At 48.4% G+C, this 20,049-nt stretch overlaps 1 protein-coding gene and 1 long non-coding RNA gene across 2 annotated transcripts in view; both read left to right on the top strand.

Annotated features, from left to right (window-relative positions):
• LOC101093454 (sp110 nuclear body protein) overlaps positions 1-15,729 on the top strand; it is a 32,331-nt gene extending 16,602 nt beyond the window's left edge. The window contains 10 exon segments of the mRNA XM_011285632.4: positions 243-311; positions 4,584-4,682; positions 5,123-5,265; positions 6,075-6,119; positions 11,331-11,416; positions 11,418-11,444; positions 12,144-12,249; positions 12,507-12,577; positions 13,155-13,296; positions 14,469-15,729. Coding sequence (XP_011283934.4) covers positions 243-311; positions 4,584-4,682; positions 5,123-5,265; positions 6,075-6,119; positions 11,331-11,416; positions 11,418-11,444; positions 12,144-12,249; positions 12,507-12,577; positions 13,155-13,296; positions 14,469-14,579 — 899 coding nt within the window. The 3' untranslated portion in view covers positions 14,580-15,729.
• Positions 15,730-15,871: 142 nt separating this feature from the next.
• On the top strand, positions 15,872-17,073 carry LOC123379303. Its single transcript, XR_006583599.1, has 2 exons — positions 15,872-16,190; positions 16,723-17,073. It is a non-coding gene; the product is annotated as an uncharacterized LOC123379303 (long non-coding RNA).
• The last annotated feature ends 2,976 nt before the right edge of the window (positions 17,074-20,049 follow it).

The following is a 20,049-nucleotide window of genomic DNA, read 5'->3' as shown; positions in this document are numbered from 1 at the left end:
GCCTGGAGCCTGCTTCGGATTCTGTGTCTCCTTCTCTCTCTGCCCGTCCCCCGCTTGTGCTCTGTCTCTCTCTGTCTCTCAAAAATAAATAAATGTAAAAAAAAAAATTTTGTTAAAGACACATCTATCTTGTCTCTCCAAAGTGATAGAAAGACAGAAGAAATTACTTGAAAATAGTTGATATATAAAGCACATAAATCTATGTTTCCAATTGTAAATGACATTAATTTTTTTTTTTTTAGAAAAGAAAAGGAACAACGATGTCAGTTCAAGTTCAACCAGAAGGTGTCAGAAAAATATTCCCCCAAAGGGTAAGTAAGCCAGAGACAGGGACTGGCCGTCAGACATCACTGGTGGCCTGGCCACCTGCCGATTGTTTGTGTCCTCTCTTCCTCCTCTTTCCCTCCCATCTTCGTCCTCCTCCTCCTCTTCCCCCTCCTCCTTTTCTGTGAGCATTCATTTCTCTTCTGCGTTGGTAACATTTCTTCAGCACTGTCCCCTCTCACTCTCCCTTCCCTCTTTAGGCTCCGGCGACATTGGCATTCCTCCTCCCCCCCATGAATTTATCATTGAAGTAGAACAGGGGCTACTTGAGGTAGGGTCCGCAGACTGGTGCCATCCACAAGTCTGTTGGTTGCCAGTCTGCAAAAATAAAGAGCTTATAAACCAACCGTGACACTGAGCACCCCGTTTTCACAGCAGGACCTCCTCAGCGGAGATGCCTTATTTCTATTGGATCAAGCTCCTGTCTTGTCACGCACCGGCACATCGAGTAGCACTGGTGTGATGCTTAAGAAAGATGCACGTACCGTAAATGTACAGCCTGAGGAATTAACACAAAGGCAAAGCCCGCATGTACTTAGCGCCTAGGTTAAGAAACAGAACATAGCCCACACCCATAATCCAATCCCCACCTACACCCCGAGGGTCACCACCAGCCTGATTTCTCAAAGCATAGGCTCCTTGACACTGGATGCTTCGCCCTCCTTTCCTGCCCAGGGCTTCCTCGGTGTGCCCCCCTCACCCACCCCTTCCCCGAAGCTGACCGCCCTTGTTCTCCTTCTTCCCTTTGCTACACATCCCCAGGCCTCACCTTGAACTAAGCGTTCTCTGTCCCAGCAGGCAAGGGCAGGTTTTCCTGACCCGCCTTCGTGGAACCCAGCGTTGTTTTTTTTTTTTCTTCACGGCACTTGTCACGACTAAAATTAACTGTCTGTGTACATCCTGTTCACCGTGTGAAAGTCCGATGAGGTCAGTAAGTGGTCGGTCTTGCTCTTTGCTCTGTGCCCAGTGTTCCCGTGCCTCACACAGCGTATACTTAAATAACTGTGCAATCAATACATTATCTATTCTTCTTCATGAAGTGTGACTACCAATACGAGAGACTCCATGTACTCAGAGAATGCACTTGTGCGCATTAGAAAAAGTGCCCTTTCCTCAATACGTTTTACCCACATCTGTCAGAGCTGACTCCTAAAACCAGGTCCTTTGCTGCCCTCTGAGAGAAGGTCCTCGTAGAAAGTATCCAGCTCTGGGGCGCCTGGGTGGCTCAGTCAGTTGGGCGGCCGACTTCGGCTCAGGTCATGATCTCGCGGTCCGTGAGTTCAAGCCCCGCGTCAGGCTCTATGCTGACAGCTCAGAGCCTGGAGCCTGTTTCAGATTCTGTGTCTCCCTCTCTCTGACCCTGCCCCGTTCATGCTCTGTCTCTCTCTGTCTCAAAAATGAATAAACGTAAAAAAATAAAAATAAAACATAAAGAAAGTATCCAGCTCTGAGTATGAATCAGAGCCCTCCTTAGAGGTGGGATCCTTGCTCCGTGCACAACCCACCCAACCATACGCAGAGGCCCTGATAACAACAGAAGTGTACCCACTTTACAATTGGCAAAGCACTTTGTTCTGCGTTTTGCCATTTAGCCGTCATATAAGTATTGTTCAGCCCACTTTACGGATTCAATTAGAGCATAAAAGACTTGCATGAACTAAGATCAACCTAGGTGTTCTAAGTGCAAGTTTTTTGTTCTTTGCACTGAAAAAAAAAAAAAAAATACTCCCCGGTGTCTTTAGGAAACACGACTAGGAAGCACGAATCTAAGCAGATGCTGAGAGCTGTCTGTCAGCGTCAGCTTCTTCTGTCTCCTTAGCACTTGTGCCCTGGCCGTGCCTTCTGATTTAACGCCGGCTGTCTCTGTGTTGTTATCGACATACAGTAGGGAGTGCTGTTGAGGCATTTCTGACAGTATGAAAGGAACTGGGGGGGTCCAGCAGGTCTGGATTCCACTGCCAGTCCCACCTTGTACCGTGTGGGGACGTCCGGGAATTCCGTCTCCACCTTTGAGCCTGAGTCCCCCATCTATAAAATGGGGATCACCATCATTGCCTTCCCTTTGATAAGTTGTTGTGAAAATAAACTACACGGTGTGTGTGTGTGTGGCCTTTACTATTGCCTTGATGATGGCTTTTTGTCCGGCCACCCCATCTCCCCACGAACCCCTCGCGTTCAGATCAGGGAGCTCCAGACCTCTCCCCAGGCCATGTCTGACCATGCATGATTTTCACCACGTGCCTTCACCCTGTGTTCTGAAAGGATTCCTGAAGTTCATCTCTCTATGAAGTTTGTTCCCATTCTGCTTTTCTTGCCTCTGCTAGGCTTTCTTTTCGTTTCCTGCACCCTGCTTTCCATTCCCAGGAACTCTCTTTATTAATTGCTTACCTTCATAGCAGGCTCCTCATTGTTTGCTCACGCTTACGAATGGTGATCTAACAGATGTGGGAGAGCGCCAAGGAGGCCTTCCCCTCGGGGTTCCATCCTTAAAAAGCCTGTTTCCAAGACGGAGCAGGTGAGACGAAGCTAAATGCAGGATTACCGGAACAGATCAGAAAGCTGTCCCTCCTTAGGCGCAGGGTAGTGGCTTTGGAGCTACCCAGGACAGAAGGTCCTGGCTGACTTGGGAAGCTGCCTGAACCAGGTAAAGTGGGAGTTCTGCCTGTGCCCGCAACCCTGCACCCTGGCTGGCTGCCCAGAACTCCCAGTGCCGCCCACTGCTCCTGCATCTGCTTGCGAGCCTGTCTGGGACATCTGTTTTGGGACCTATACTTATCATAGGGAATGAGTTCCGTGAGACAGACAACTATGCAAGGTCCCCGATGTCCTGCTAATCCCCCTCGGGGTTTGCGGCAGTGGTCCAAAGTCACCTGTGCCTCTGCCTTGTCTCCCAAGTTAGGAATCCGCCATGGCTGGTCTTCCGTTCAACCTTGACAATAATATGCACTTACATACCCTTGCTAGGAAATTGCACAGCCCAGATCGTAAGCCCCGCCAGTCTGGCTCCTGAGGCTGAGCTGTCATCCCCTGGGCCCTATTTATTTAAGTGGGCAGAGTCCGGAGACAGTGGTGGAGCCAGCCAGTCCACGCAAGAGTGCTGGCTGGCTTTTGAAACTAAGTTCTTCCCACCCCCCTCACTCCTATCCAGCCCCTGCCCCTCCAAGACTGGACATCCTTCAGCGTTCTGTCCAAGGGAGCCATCCGGTCACTTCTCAGGGATCTCTGCTTTCTCGTCTGCCTCTAGTTCATATCCTTCCAAAGTAACTAACGGTCTCTTCACCGTTAGCATCGATGCTGCTTGGTTTTTTTCCGGGGAGGCTCTTGCCTTTTCATACATTTCCTTTGGCTCTTGCAATAAGTGTTTGAAGCAAGGGAGAAAGTTGGACTGGCTGTTCTCCTAGCCTCATTCTGCATGTAACATCCTGTGTAACTCAACACAAGCCATGGGCAGCGCCTCCTCCTCGCCCCCAGAGACAGCTCCTGCAGTCTATCTGGAATGAATTCGCCCACAGTGAGGCTGTGGTAAAAAGCGGCAGGAGTGGCTGGTGTTTATTTTAAACTCTTTTCCAACTGCTTCTCTCCTGAATCAATACCCCCACATCCCTGCTCAACGTTTCACCGTTGCCAAATCTCTCCGTGTGCAATTTGCAGATTAGGCTAGAGTTCTTGGCGGTGAGGGGGGGTGGGGGTGGGGTGGGGGGTTCTCTTTTGACTCATGGAGGAAGAAACAGAAAAGCAATAAAATGAAAAAAGGACGGCAGAAAATGAAGACTGACACTAATCTCTCGGTGCTGAGCACCTCACTTACCCCGCCTTGGTGTAAATCGGGTGATAAGATTATAAACAAAGACCTTTCTTCCAGCTAGCCGAGCACCAGGAAATATTCTGGGCCGGCAACTTCTATCCGGGTAGAGGGATAAACAGGTTGCTTATGGAATAAAGGAGCGGTGGGTGACAGCCAATTAGCTTGTGAATTAAAACCCACCACAGGAGCCCTATCTGCCTTACTGAACATTCCGTTTGATGCAGTGTTGGTGGTGATGGCTTTGTTGATCAGAAACTACTCTGTACACGTGGCTAATCTGCCACTCAAAATGGAGGAAGTGCTGCCAGTTAGCCAGAGGCTGTTCCCCAATGCCATTTACGTGATTATTGTCACTATTACTGTCGTTAAGAGTTCGGGGCAAGGGGAAGGCCGGAAAGAGAGAAAACGGAGACTGAGCGAAACTATACTCTTCCACTTTCCCTTCTGCTTCCAGAAAACCCCAAAGACGACCCCGTGGATTTTCACTCTCCTCAACTTCCCGTGACCTGTGGTGAAGCTAGAGGGATTTTATATAAGGAGAGACTGAAACGAGGTGGGTTTCCTGATCTTCTGCTCTTTGGAACGCCCGGAGCCACTAGAAGAGAGGAAAATACCCATGCGTCTCCTTGTCCAGGAGATAAACCCCGCAAGCTAGGCTGCAGAGAAGGAAGTGCCTTGTTAACAAGGAATTTTCGCTTTTCCGCGTCGTGGTGAACCCGGCTGCCAGGCCGCTCCACCACCGTGGACCCAGTGGCACTACTTGCCGCGTGCAGATGTCGCACAAAATGCAAACCCTCTCCCGCTCCCACAGGGTTTAGGGCTTCCTTCAGCCTGAGAGAGGAGGAATCCAGGCTCCCCTGCTATCCTCCCTCCCTGCAGAGAGTCTCTCTGGACCCAGGCAGGGGGAACAACCGCAATTAGGAGTTTGGAGGTCTAGGGTGAATTCACAGAGCATGAGATTGGGTCCAGGAATGGGCCGTCTTTATCCTCCAGGATCCTCAGAGAAGTGCATTCAGAACGAGGAGGGAATTTGGTTCACGCCAAAAGAATTTGAAATTGAAGGAAAACGGGCAAGTTCAAGGAAATGGAAACAGAGTGTGCATTGCAGAGGAAAGACCTTAGAAGAGCTGCTGAAGGTATTATGACAGGGGACGGATGGGTGATGGGTTTAATTCTTGCAGGATGAGCGCAATTTCAATTACAGAAATGTGAAGGAATTTCCATTAGGATTGACAAAGAGCTCAATTTTTTATAGAGAAAAGTTATGGGTGATAAAATTAGAAAGGTTGGTGCTGACCGTGGAGAACTTTAAATGTGAGCAAAGGGCTGTGAGGTCAGGAGAGACTTGAGAAGCTTAGCCTGGGGGTACTGGGTGGGGTAAACCAGGGGAAGCCAGATTGAGACCCAGATCTCTGAGAGCTTCCCTGCACCCTCCACCCAGTGAAGGCCTCCTCCAGACCCAGCTTATCTGGACCCCTGGGTGACGCGTTTCTAGACCATCCTGTCCATGGGCAGTGTCTCCTCTGCACTTCCCTAGCTCACACTCAATCCTCTGAGCCACAAACAAGGCTACTAATCTCTGTGATCCCAGACCCCAACACCAGGCCTCAAAAAACACCCAAAAAGAATATCACTGGGATGAAATCACAAGGATTTTACCTACCAGGGAAGAAATGGAGAGGAGAATGTGGGTGGGAAAGGAACTGGGAAGGAAGGACTAATGGGTCTTGGGTTTGAGTAACAGGAAAAAAATGAGTTTATCAAGTGAAGTTCAGAAGAAGAGCCGATTGGAGGTTGGAGCTAATGGTGTTGCTTTCAGACACCTTGGGTTTGAGACCCGGTAGGACGTCCAGGTATAAATATTCACTAGGAAGTGGGAACTTCGATATGGACGAAAGAAGAGCTTCCCAGATAACCTTGTTCATTGACCCCTTCTCTCTTTCAGAAAGGACTTTTGTTCTGTCCCCCAAGAATAAATGTCAAGAGAAAGGTAAATAGCAGGTGAATTTCTACCACATTTTCAGTCGCCATGTTGCACACTGTCTGCATCCAAAGGTTCACCTTCGAGTCCTCAAGGTCCCCGGCCCTGGGTCACCTTTACTTTTAGTCATTGCATCTTCACGACAATGGCATTGGCACGCTGGTACATGTATGTACCCCTGTTGTTTTCATAATTTGGGAGGGGGACACAAAAACTCTTTAAAATAAAGATTAGAACAAAAACTGATGATGTACATGTGTTTTAGAAAAAGAACCAGGTGTTTGGATGATGACAAACCAAAGGTGTCAGAAATAGAATGCTCTAGTTTGAGAAGTAAATATGGTACGGAGATAGACAAAAACGGTATGTGAAAAGAGCAAGGAGACCATCCTTGATTGAACACAAAGAATTCCTCAATTCAACGGCTCCTTATCAGTGGCCCCAAAATGGAATCGCATTTGAATTGAGCTTTGCCTCTGCATAGCGTCCCTCCAGGTGAAAAGGGCAGGCATCCATTGTCTGTACCAGCTGCTCCTTCTCATCCTTCTTTGCTTGCTTAAATGTGTCCTCAAGACACAAATCTCACCCATGAACTTCCCATAAGATACGAACCTTCAGCAGAGGCAATGGTGCCTTTCCCACCGTGCCCTGAAGGGCTGGCCTGACCCTTAGCTGGATTCATTGAAAAGACAAGGTGTCCTCCCAATGCTGTTTATTGTATGAAACATCTTTTCCATGCTGATTTGCAATATCTTGATATGTACAGGGAGGCTCCTTGTAATAGCCAAAAATTAGGGAAGAATCCTGCCCATGGACAGGATGGTCTGGAAATGCGTCACCCAGGGGTCCAAGCTGGATCTGGAGGTGGCCTTTACTGGGTGGAGGGTGCAGGGAATGCCCTTCAGTCAATGGAAAACCACCCAAGGGTTCTAAAGTCAAGAAAGCTTCTGGATGCTTAAACTGGTAGTAATACATATGGAAGGAGCCCAGTTTTGTTTAAGTGACTATGGAGGTCTATGATTGCAAATATCTGAGTGAATTGGTTATTTGGGGATAGGATTATAGGGACTATTTGCCTTCCATATTATACATTTATGTACAGGTAGAATTTTCCTAATGACCATTTATTACTTTTGTAAACAGCAAAAAAAAAAGACCAATAAAGATATTTTTAATCCAGAGCTTTAATTAATGGCCCCAATATTCTAGTTGCTGCTCACTCATGATACCACATGTCCGTACATTATAGCCAGAAGCACACTTGGCCTGACCTTTCAGTCCCACCTAGGAGAAGCCGCGTTGGGATGACGAGACTAAGTTTAGTTCTGACTACAAATGGGCTAATGCAGGCCCTTTCTTCAGCAACGTTGTCTCATACATCACTGTTACTCTGCCATATACCCGTTCTCTGTTGGTGTCTATCTTTGTATATGTGTACCATCAAGAGACCTGATGCCGATACTCCCAAAACGTGTGTTTTGGGGTTTCCCTGCAGGACGCTGCTTCCATGACCCAAGGCAAAATGAGCACAGGCTGAGTGCTTGTGAGAACCTCCATCTCTAGAAGGGCTCAGGATGCAGACAGAAGTTGTTACTCCAATGGCACACGGTGGGAACTGAGAACAGCTTTTTGCTTTATTTTGGACAGATTCTAGAGCCTTTCTTTGACTTAAGGGATTCTCATTCAAAGTGGGTCAATTTGCAAGTCAGCCTAAATGGGCATACGTAAAATCTGTAAATGAGGAATGTGTTACCTTGAATCCAAAGGCCTAAAAGATGTTGGGCAAGAGTTGCGGGCATTGAGAGGGTCAATAATCGTTTCTTGACTGTGTCAGGGACAGAACAGCCTTCAAATGATCAAATGATGCCCAGAAATTTGCTGAGCTGATGGGGCCCTGTGCTATGTGTGCACAATGGCCTATCCCTCTCTGGGAGCTCCTTTGTGAGTAATTGTATGTTCTGAATGAGTGTGTCAAATGAGAAGGATGTCATTGGGGTAGTGTCAGACTTGCGCTCCTGGGGCAAGTCGGATGCAGTTAAGATCTTGCCTGCAGAGGGTGTGTGTGATGATAAAGCTGTTGAGACACTGCAGGGAGCAAGGAGGGCTGTATCCCCACAGCTGCAAGGCAGCTGAGATGCTGTTGGAATAGGCACCGAACAGAACTTACTGGCCAAATATGGGACAGCAAAACACTTGCCAGGTGGATGGTGCCAGTCATTTCAATAATATTGTGTGTAGGGAACTTAATGGGTGGAGCTCCTTTTGAGTAATTATATCCCACTGAATTTAAGCAAGTTACCCTCTACCCTCGTAGGGAGTTTCCAAAGGTAAACTAGAGGGAAAACAGTTACACCTCACACCTCACTTTAACCATCAGAATTGCTGCCTCCTGGTCATAATACCCACTGCCCTGAAATATCCTGTAGTGAAAGTGCATGCTCTTACCCGACGACTAACGAAGTAAGATAAAATTAAGCTTTTGACACTTAACAATCAGCCTTACAAAAAGGAGCCCACGGATCGTTCCCCTCTGTTAAGACAGTGAATGGAATCCAGTATAAATTTCAAGGCGCAAAACTTATCATACGAGATGCAGGAGTGATTATTTCTACTCTTCCACTATTTGCCCAGTTTGGTCTGTTCTTGAACTTGAAAAGAATGAGCGGTCCCTCATGGTAGATGACTGCAACCTCAGGGCCATGGCCCAGCAGACCCAACACAACTCAAAGAGTAAGCCAGTTCAAAGAACAGTTAGCCAACCAGAGCAAGAGAAGACAGACCCCTGGTCACCAAGACTCCCTGCCTGTTGAGTCGATGTCTTGTGGTTACGTGCAGCGAGGTGGGATCAGCTGGGTTCAGATATCGAAAGTGAAGATGCAACACTCACACATTTCATACCTAGCGAGTATGAAATGATTTGTCACTCACATACTGAGGCTTCCTACGGAGGGCCGGGCAGGTTGCCAAGCTGGTCTGAAAATGCCTGAGTGGCGAGAGGGAATAGCTCCAGGTTTTACCATGGCTATGAGTGGGGCCAAGGTGAGAATTCCCTTGCTGGGGCAGAGCTTGTCTGGTTTGAACTTCTCTCTGAGGCCAGGAGGGGGAGCGCATGAGCTTCCTTATCGACTTGCCGACTTGCCGAGAGGTGGTGAAAGGGGTAAGAGAGAGGGGTGGGACTTGAAGCTGTCAGCAGTGGAGCAGAAAAGCCAGAGTCAGAAGGTGACCGTGCAGTTGTACGTCCTTTCTCTCGTTCGCTGTCATATCATGTGTGTTGGAAACTATCCTACTCCAGAGCCTAGGGAAGGGGGTGTTTTGTGCTGGTCACAGACTATCTATAACCAATGTGGTTAGACGGGCCGTTGTGGTTCTTAATATAATTGCAAGGTGCCTTCCAGCAATAACCATCAGGAAACTGAAAAAAAATTTTTATTACTTTTTATTACTTACAGGACATGGAAATTACAGAGCACACCTGGGGCCATACAGTGAGGTGGCGAAGAGATTGATGGAGAGAGAGAGAGATAGAAGGAGAGAGAGAGAGCACAGGAGAAGGTGGGGGCCTAGGGCTTTGCAGGCTCACTCTTTATTGGTGCATTTAAAACATAACAGCTGGAATTTAAAGTGTGAGATGAGAAAGAAAAAAAAAAAACAAGCGATCCAAATGGTCAGTTCTTGAAATCGACCAAGATCTCTAACACAAAGGAGCCTCTGTGGGGACAGGCAGCCTGGCTCTTTATCTAGTTGTGTGGCTGGCAATGCATTTACTCCAGAAATAAGAAGATAGCTGTCTTTGATGGGGTGCTAGAACAATCCAGGCTTCGGTCAGGCACTTGCATTACAAAAAAAGGAGAAAAGAAAAAAGCTGTCAGGACTCACACCACAGAGGGACTGGGGCTCTGGATCCAACCAAGGTCTCAACTGGGAGGAGGGGGGAGGTCTGGGCTGTGGGAAGCTGGCATCTGCATCCCGGGCCTAGGCAGGTCGGATGTCCAGTCAGAGGGCACTCCAGGGACAAAGAAAGGCAGACTGGTGAGTTCGGGATGGGAAGGCCAGAAAGTTCACCTGAACTTCAAGGTTGGCAGGGAGCCCTCTTTATGGAGTCCTGGGGCCCTCCGAAGTAGAAGAATTTGCTCCGGAAGCCTCCCCAACTAAGACCGTGATGAATTTCATCCCCAAATCAAAGGGAATTTTTACTCTGAGTGGCTAGTTTTGAGAATGGACAAGACATTTCCATCCCTCCCGCCCTCACCCAGGTCCTTGTGCTTGTGTTGTGGACAGTTGAGGGTAGTGGCAGGATTTCTCTCCTTAGCTGTAACTGATCCCCAGCCTCCTCAATCCTCTGCTCCAGCTCCTAATGGTCTATTTCCTGCCTTTTCACCTCCCAGAGGCACAGACAGAAAGGTGCCTCTTCCTGACGCCTACCTTCAGTGCAGAGAAAACATTCCCCTTGTGTGTAAAGCCCTACTGTCCATCTTGCGGGGTCAGGAGAACAGGGGCTCCTGCCTGTAGGTCTTTATCCAGCAGTAAAGATCACCTGGAGAATTTACTGGATCACATTCTAAGGCCATGAGAAAGACAGTGATTTCTGAGGCCCACAAAACAACCCATTTGTACAGCAGCGATCTGTCTTTGTGTTTCCATCAGGAACTGTTCTGGGTCTGCCCAGCACGCTTGCCTGGGACGGCACACGGCGGACGGGAACAGCTCTGAACCCCGGCACGGGCGGCCCAAACACTAAGTTGTGTTGACTTCGCAGAAAAAAAAAAAAAAGCATCTTGCCTTCCCAGCCTTGTAAAAAGAGGAAGTTGCCTAAAGCTGTGTTTCCTCAAATGTCATGTACTTCCAAAGCGCCTGGGGTCCTGTTAAAACAGATTCCAATTCAGCGGGTCTGCCTCTCTCACCGCCTTCCAGGTAACGGTGATGCCCTTGGTCCTCAGACCACGCTCTGTGCAGAAAGGGCTTAAATGACCTTCCAGTCCCTTCCGGCTCTGACAGTGTGCGGTTCAAGAGGCAACTTGAGGATTCTTGCCGTCTGCTTTTCTGCGATCGATCGATCGGAAAGGCCAGGCTGGTGCTCCATCGGCGCTCTCTCGGAGCACCGTGGTCAGCTGGAGACATCCACTCTGGAACACACAAGGACGGCGTGTTCCAAGGCCCCTCGGTGTCGGTGTGCTGTGGGTCTCACTGATGCCATCCCTGCTGCATTATCTCCGCTTCCAGGGGGAAACCTCCAAGGAATGTGAGGTGTGCTGTAGAGGGGGACCACGGCTCTGCTGTGTCCCTTGTCCGAGAGCCTTTCGTGAGGACTCACGTCCCGCCTGCAGAGGCTGAGAGGTTAGCGAGACCCAGCCCCGCCTTCCGCACGCCCACTCTGCCCGCTTCTGCTCTGGTCACCCATCTCTGAGCAGAAAAGCCGGATGTGTACGCATCGTGGCTCAGGGGTGGCCCAGAACAGCTGGATGGGGCGGCAGCCTATGTTCCATCTGATATGTGCCTGGTATCTGGCTCTCTGAGTCTGCGACCGAACCTCCTTGACTCCACAATGCCACTGCCCGTGGGAGGTGCCCTTTCCTGGTTTTGCAACCCTGCCTCCTGTCCCAGGGGCTTGGGAATGGGAACCGTCAGTTGTTTGTGATCTGCAACTGTTCAGAAAGGTAGGAAACGTGGCCTGGTCCATGCATGTTACCATGGGCTCAACAGGCTGTTAGAGGCCTTGGTCCCCAAGGGTTAAGGCCCAGATTCGACCCTTGGGCGCTGCACGCAGGACTCCCAGCAGCTCAGACAGGGAAAGGAGGACCCACCACTCACCCTGACCCTGCCCTCCACGCACGGAGCCCCCTGTTGCCACCCTCGATGGGAGGACGGTCATGGGCTCAGGCCCCACGTGGGGGTCCTGGAGACTCCGGGAGGGTCCCCTGCATCTCCCAGCTGTATCCATCAGCCACGTCTAAAAGGAGAACAATGGCAGCAGTAGGGACAGCGGCTGTTTCCAGGGGCCTTGCCCCCCCCGCTCACTTCTGCCTGTCCTTTCAGGAGCCCGTGGAGTTGCACCTTCTGCAGGATGGAGTCTTCGGGAAGGCAGCCGTGTTGCAGGAAACCTGAGGTCCTGGAGAGGCTGCTACAGCCTGAGGAGCAGTTGGTGAGCTGGGTGCGAACTCCACTTTCCCCCTGACAGCGAGAAGTCCGACGGGACGAGGGAGAGAGGAAGGGCGCCCGAGGGAGCTTTTGGCGTCTCTCTTCTGAGGGTGGAGATTCGGTGCCTGAACATAGTTCAACGCACACCGCGGTCCTTTGGCAAACGTGGTTAGACGGCTGGCTGGGTCTGCCGGGGCACAGGCCTGGCTTCACTTTCTCTGAGCTGCATTTCACTATAAAAGGTCTCTTCACATTTTACAGAAATGTGGGTTCCTCCTCTTGAAGGCCTACTGTCACCCACAAAGCTCCTTTTTTGCAGAAACCCCGCATAATATAAGTCATGTTTTATGATTCTCGTCCTCCGGGCATCTCTCTTATGTACAACTCTTTCTGGAATTTTGGAGTGTGACTCCTGCAGGCACCCCTGCTTGCAGAGAGCGGGTTTGGCTGCAGACTGTGGAGAGGGACTCCCTGGGTCCCACTCCACCCGCCGTGTCCTGGTTCTGGGACACCGGGCGACTTGCTCCGCCTCCCATGTACCTCAGTTTCATCCTCTCTTAGGTGGAAACGTCTTTCTTACAGACAGCACAGGGTTTAGAGCACCGTCTCAGGGGACTTCGAGTCCAGCTCTACCACTGGTTAGCCTTGAAATCCTGGGTAGGCGGCTGAACTTCTCCATCCCCTGGAAATGGGGGTAATGACAGCCCCTGCATCATTGGGCTGTTGTAGGATCATGAGTTAATATCATGGCATGCCTAGAACGGTGCCTGGCATAGACACGGCAGATGCTAATATTATTACCACCCTGGACATGAAGGCTTGTTATATTTCAGGATCCAGTTACATTACTGGATCCATTCCAGTAACAATGGCTGTGCTCATATCACCCCTTTGGTGGCTTTGTCCCTGTATTCGCGATTATGGAGAGCCCTTTAAGGAAGCCATGTGGTTGGACCTGGTTAAGGAAAGGTTGACTGAGAAAGTGTATACGGTGCCGTGCTTTGTGCAGGACGTGCACCTGATCTTTCACAACCATAAAATGTTTTACAAGGTAAAGGGCGTCTCCTCTTTCTTCTGCACGTCCTTTCCAATTTTCCCTAATTTCCGGGACAGCAGAACTCTGCAAGAGTTGTACGGACCTTGTCCCAGAGAGAGGTCAAAAAGAGTAGGATTACAGAAGAAAACAGCCTGTAAATTCCAGCGGTGGTGAGGAGGATGTCCGAGGGGATAGCAAGCAGGACAGGGAAGAATCCTTGTAAACAGCACCTGAAAAAAAGCTCCATCCTCCGCTTGAGGACAGACAAGAGAGTCCCACCGAGGACAATCCATTTCATCCTGCCTCCTCGTTCAAACAGAGAGGAAAGGTAGTTAACGGTTACAGTGTTCTGCACACCTCAGAAATACAGAAATCAATGAATGAACTAAACTTGATGAAATAACTTAAACTCCCAGAATGCTCATACTAGGATTGTTCTACTCCTAAATTTCCCAGTGGCCCCAAACATCCAGACATGTCTCAGCTGGTGGTGGCTTCATCCTTTGTCAGTAGGGAGAGACAACTAGTTGTGCTATTGTGCAAGCCGACGCGTTCTTAACTTTACTTTGCTGAGTTTATCCTGATTTTTCCTATCATTTGTGCAGATATTTCTTGGGAAGTACCTAAGGAAGATTTCTACCTCCACCCAGCCTCCTTCCCCTTCTTCCCATGGCACAAGCTGGCCTGCTCCCAAACCACAAACTGTAAACTGATGTCCGTGCAGGGAGCTGGAGGGAGAAAGAGTCTACCCAGGGAGCCCCTCCATGCCTGGCCCAGTCTTAGCCTCGGAGAACGGAACTCTCATCTTTCCTTCCAAGAGTGGGGCTGTCAAGAAATGCTTTATCTTTATCTATTTTACACCAAGTTGAGGCTTTGCCGTGATCAGAATCGGCTCTCCAGCCCTGACCATTTGTCAGTTCCAAGTTAGGAACTGGGCAGAGGCTCATCCATTTCAATATTATGGCAGCAGCATTTCCCCCCCCCCAACCTACACACACACACACACACACACACACACACACACACTGCCTGGCTAATGGGGAAGCACAGCATTCAGGACAGGGAGGGCGGGGCTCCAAAAAATGCAAGCGATTTGATGGTCCTGATTCTTTGTCCCTAGACACCTGTTTGTTTGCCTTTTTTTTTTTTTTTTTTTTTTTTTTTTTTTTTTTTTTTTTGTCTCTCAGGCTTCTGACTTCGGTCAGATAGGATTGGACTTGGAGGCAGAATTTGAAAAGGACCTCAAAGAGATGTTTATTTTTTGCAAAGCCAATGAGAACAGCTTCCAGACTCTTTGACCCTGTTCTAGAAAAACTAAGGCACCCCAACTTCAGGATCCAGATGATGTGACCCTGGCCATCTTTAGACAGCCAGTGAGTCTAGAATGTTATTGGCTGCCCTCTTGACTCAAACGCAGAGCCTTGTACCATCATCACACCTGTCTTTTCTTTCTACACCTAAAAGTGTGTGTGTGTGTGTGTGTGTGTGTGTGTGTGTGTGTGAAATACACCTCTCATCCCCATCTAAGGCCTCTTCCTTCTCAATATTTACATCTCTCTTCTCCCACAGTATATATACTCATCTGTTCAACTAAAACAATACTACAACAATAGCTTCAGAATTTCTACCCTCACATCACTATGAAAAAGAAACTAAACTGAATTCTAAAGTTGTATGCAATTGATTTTTGTGTGTATATATATATATATATGTATATATATATGTGTATATATATATATATATTTCAATATCATTGCAGAGACTGTTTTTCAGAATTTTTGTTCCTGTACTTATGAAAGAGGTTGGTCCTCACACTTCTATCTCCTGTCATAATCAGATGTAGGGCTACCCCAGCTGGGTACGATAATCCCTAACATCTTCTACCTTTTTATATGCTCTGGAATAGTTTATAATGTTTTCAAAGAACCAGCTTGTAAAATTTTATAGCCCATCATTCTTTTGAGAAGTAATATTGACCATGATCTCTGCTTTTTTCATGGTCATTCAACTATTCAGGTATTCTCTTGCTTTTGAATCAGGTCCACTTTTATAGTTTTCTATGAAGTCATTCATGCATGAGTTGTTTGTAGTTAGCCTTATTTCTGCCATATCATTTTATTCCTTCTCTTTGGAATACTTTCCCATGATTTTTGTCAACATTTTCTTTGTCTTCACCTTCTACGCTGGAAGGCATCTGTAACAGTTTTTAATTCTCCCAATATTTACCTGCGAGTTTTGTGAATGGATTTTTAACTTATTTTTTAAATGTCAGAGCCAAGGGGCACCTGGGTGGCTCAGTGAGCTGAGCATCTGACTCTTGATTTCTGCTCAGGTCATGATCCTAGGGTGGTGGGATCAATCCCCACGTTGCACTCTGCACTGACACTGAAGGGCCTGCTTGGGATTCTCTCTCTCTTCCCCCCTCCCCCTACTTCTAAAAATAAATAAATAAATAAACTTTAAAAAATAAAAAATAGGGGTACTTGGGTGGCTCAGTCAGTTGGGCATCTGACTTCAGCTCCGGTCATGATCTCATGGTTCATGAGTTTGAAATTTAGCACCGAGCTCTGGGCTGACAGCTCAGAGCCAAGAGCCTGCTTCGGATTCTGTGTCTCCTTCTCTCTGCCCACCCCCCTCCACTCACACTCTGTCTCTCTCAAAAATAAATAAAACTTAAAAAAATTTTTTTAAGTAATTTTAAAAGAAGAGTTTCCGGGTGGCGTGTTTTCTGAATCTGCACAGCTCTGAATGTCTTCTTTTGTTTTCCTAAATTCACTACTGGGGTACAACATGTATTTTATCACAACTTCTCACCTTCGAAATCGATTTAGACTTTGGCCCACTGTGTCTGGGCATTTTATCCTACAACGGTGAAGCCTGCATTCAGCCAGAATTCCATTGCTTTGTCGGTATGTGGACACATATCCAGTTTCCCCTTTCTCTCTATCGCTATATATTTTTGACAGGATAGGATTCAATGTAATATTCTTATCATTGATCTTGCCTAGCACACTGAGCCCTTACAATATACATCCCTGCTTCCTTTTTTTTTAGCAGCTGCATTAAATCTTTCTGATCCTTTTGTTCTGGGCTCTCTTTCAAGAACATCTATTATCCATAGGCTAGCTATCCATTCTCTGTCCTCCTTATTTATGATTTTAAAAAAAGAAAAAATAAATTCTGGGAAGCCCTCTTCTTCTGAGGTCATTTGTCTAAGCCTTAAACATACTAACTTAAAACAACTGCAAGTCTGTGGTCAATCTTTGGGAACTAATGATTTTTTTTTTTTATCATTTGAATAATGCTAAGCTCTATCTGTTGACCAAGTAAACTTTTCCTACCACAATGCTTTTCTTCTCTGAAGACAAAAGTAAAAAGCTTTCTGCAACTACTAAGTTGTCCTGATCTGTGTTTTTGATTTTTTTTTTCACCCTTACTTAGTGCCAGTGGAGAAGTGTTATGGACTAAATTGTGTCCTCCCACCAAATTCTTATATTGAGGCCCTAACCCCCACGGTGACGTACTTGGACACAGGGCTTGGAAGAGGCTGTTAATGGTTGGATGAGGTCACAAGCGTAGGCCTGAATAAGATTAGTGCCCTTATAAAAAGAGGAAGAGGCCTCAGAGATCACCCTACATGCACAGAAGAAGGGCATGTGAGGAGAGGAGGAAGGAGGAGGCCCCACTCCAAGCCAGGAGCAAAATCTCACCAGGAATGGAGTCTGCTGGCACCTCCATCTGGGACCTCCAACCTCCAGGCCCGTGAAAAATAAATGCCTATTGTCCAAGGTGCCCAGGCTGTGGGGCTGTGTTGTGGCAGCCAGAGCTGACTGATACAAGCAGTGAGGGCCACCTTCGGAGCCCAATGTCCTCCTCCAAGAGGCACTCTGTGGGGAGTGTGTTGGCGTTCCCATTTCAGCACCTGGTGTCGCAGACTAATAAACAGACAATGAACAGAGATTCCCCAGTGTTTCCACAGCAGTGTGAACTACCATATGGACTGACTTCACCTATGATCCAGGAAAGGGTGGAGGCAGTTTGAACCCTGACTTCAGAAAAGCTTGTAATGCAATAGAATTCCTTTTATTATGTGGGAAGAGGACAAACATGATCCCAAAGACTGCCACTCCTGATGCCATTCTGGGAGGGAAGGGTGGGTCCTAGATATGGTCATCCCTTCGGTACAGATTTCTCCTCCTAGCACATTCTTGGTGTCTCATGACAAAAGATCCCCCCACTCCAGTGGCTTACCAGTGGCCAGGATTGCTGGGTACTAAAAGATCTCACATCCAGGGGTGGCTGTGTGGCTCAATTGGCTGGGCTGAGCATCTGACTCTTGACTTTGGCTCAGGTCATGATCTTGCCGTTCATGGGATCAAGCCCTGTGTTGGGTTGTGTGCTGATAGCCTGGAACTTGCTTGGGATTCTCTCCCTCTCTCTCTCTGCCCTTCTCCTACTTATGCGCTCACTCTCTCTCTCTCTCTCTCTCTCAAAATAAATAAACAAAAAAAGAAAATAAGCAATCTCACATCCATTGTGACCCTCATCCATTCTGGCACAGGCAAGCTGAATCTCTCTCTCTCTCTCTGTCTCTCTCTCTCTCTCTCTCTCTCTCTCTCTTTCTCTCTCCCCTATCCCAGCTCTGGCTTACTCTATACCAGGAAAAAGAAACCCAACAACACTACAAGAGTCATTTGTTTCTTTCAAGTGTTTGTTTCTTTCAAATTTGTTTCTTTCAAAGTTTCAACCACTGTCAGTATAGTTGCCATGACAACCAAGACCCGGTCTCTGGAACCATCTCTCCCTTCGGCTCCCTTTTGTTGCCATACTGCTCCCCTGGTTTTCACTATTTCTACCTGTAACAGTGGGATTTGGTTTGTTCTCCTGCATTCAGCTGTCCCTCATCCTCCCCACAGTGCCCTTCCCTTGAGTCCACCCCCTGCCCCAGTCCCACCCTGTGTCAGCACCGATGTCCTTAGACATTAAAAACTCTGGGTTCTCCTGGCTGGTGCATGGTGAGCATGCAGCTCTCGATCTCAGGGTTGTAAGTTCAAGCCCCATGTGGGGTGTAGAGATTATTTAAAAGTAAAATCTTGAGGGCCACCTGGGTGTCTCAGTCTGGTAAGCGTCCGACTCTTGGTTTTGGCTCAGGTCATGATCTCACAGTACGTGAGTCTGAACCCCGCATTGGGCTCTGTGCTGGTAGCTCAGAGCCTGGTTGGGATTCTCTCTCTCCCTCTCCCTCTCTCTGCCCCTCCCCTGCTTGCTCTCCCTGTCTTTCAAAATAAATAAATACCCTTAAAATTTTTTTTAAATAAATGAATAATAAAATCCTGAAACAAACAAAAATTCTTAATGAAACCAGCAGATGCCTGCACACACGTCAATCGCCTCCTCCCAGGGACCCCTTCTAGCTCTGCCCCCAGGCTGTTTCTCCCTTCCTGGTTCAGCTCAGTTCCATTCCACACACACACACACACACACACCCGCTTCCCCTGGCCAGGGCTTGCTCAGAGCTTAGGTCTTCCCCCGCCCAAGAGTGACAGAGGAACTGTGTCTAAGAATATATTCCCCCCTCCAGCTGATATCAGAAATTCAACCTCGGAAAACGCATTCTTAGGAGCTGGGAAGGCATGGTCTCCCGGTCAAGTACACCTGCTCTCGGGGGACGTAGACTTAATGGGCAATCAGCATCTGGGCTGAGTACCTTTCTCAAGATTCTCTCTGAGCTTCGGGAGAGCCAGGCCCTGCAAGCAGGCTCACATCCTGCAGGTGGCTTGGACCTCTGCCTCCAGCTGACCTGGTCGGTCCCGCTGTGAGACTTGACCTCTCTCCTTCCCTCCCCTGAGCCCTGAGGAGCCTGACTGCTTCTTTCCTCCTAAAGATGCTCCCATGCCATCCCATAGAGCTCCTCTCCTCCTGAAATTGGGTGTATAGGCTACAGGATTTCAGGCTCTCCCTTCTGCCATCATCCCTGGAAAAAAGAAGAACACAGACCCTATTCATTTCAACAGCCGTACCATGTGAAGTCACCCATGAGATCATAAAATCCAAGAAGCTACCGTCTTACTCACTCCTCCCCTGGTCTCAAGCAGGCCACTCGCATCTCCAGAGGGATGTAGAGGGAATGCCACTCAAAGAAGACCCTCCCAGCATAGGATTCCTACGGGCAAGGTGCCACCAGGTGTGTCCCTCGGACAAGACCAGAGATGAGATGCATTGGCACTGGGGACAGCTTTGCTCCATGACCAGCCATTGGCATCTGATTAGAGAGAGAGCCAGGCCACCCTGTGGCACCTACAAATGCCAACACAGCCTGAATTTCCCCAGGCAGAGGCCAGAGGGCAGATTTGGCTGTTTCCGTATCTGAACCATGCCTGATTTACATGCGTAGCCTGTGCCTGGTAAACCATCTCAGTTTCCAGTTCCTCAGACCTGGACCCTTTGGCCCTAGGTCTGAACTCCTTGGAAAGTTCCGGGCAGAGCTGATACAAAGAAGATCATTTCCTATTATCCCAGGACAGGCTCTGAACCCAGTTCTGAGAGTGGCAGGCACTCTGGACTTCTGCGGTGACTGAGGATTTCCTTACTGTAACAAAGGCGAGGTCCCATCTGTGCTTTATCACAAACTTAAAACCTCACGGTGAATGTAGTGTAACAACAAGGTGCATTGGGAACGTGGGCTGGAAAGGGGGCTGTGCAGTTCAGGGGCTGGGGTCTGCGGGGAGGCCCAGCCTGGAGGTGGCCAGCAGCCTCTTCCGGCTGGAT

This window comes from Felis catus, chromosome C1, assembly GCF_018350175.1.
Source record: "Felis catus isolate Fca126 chromosome C1, F.catus_Fca126_mat1.0, whole genome shotgun sequence".
NCBI classification, from domain to species: domain Eukaryota; kingdom Metazoa; phylum Chordata; class Mammalia; order Carnivora; family Felidae; genus Felis; species Felis catus.
The sequence above is the reverse complement of the archived record's forward strand: the minus strand, read 5'-3'. Positions and strand labels throughout refer to the sequence as shown.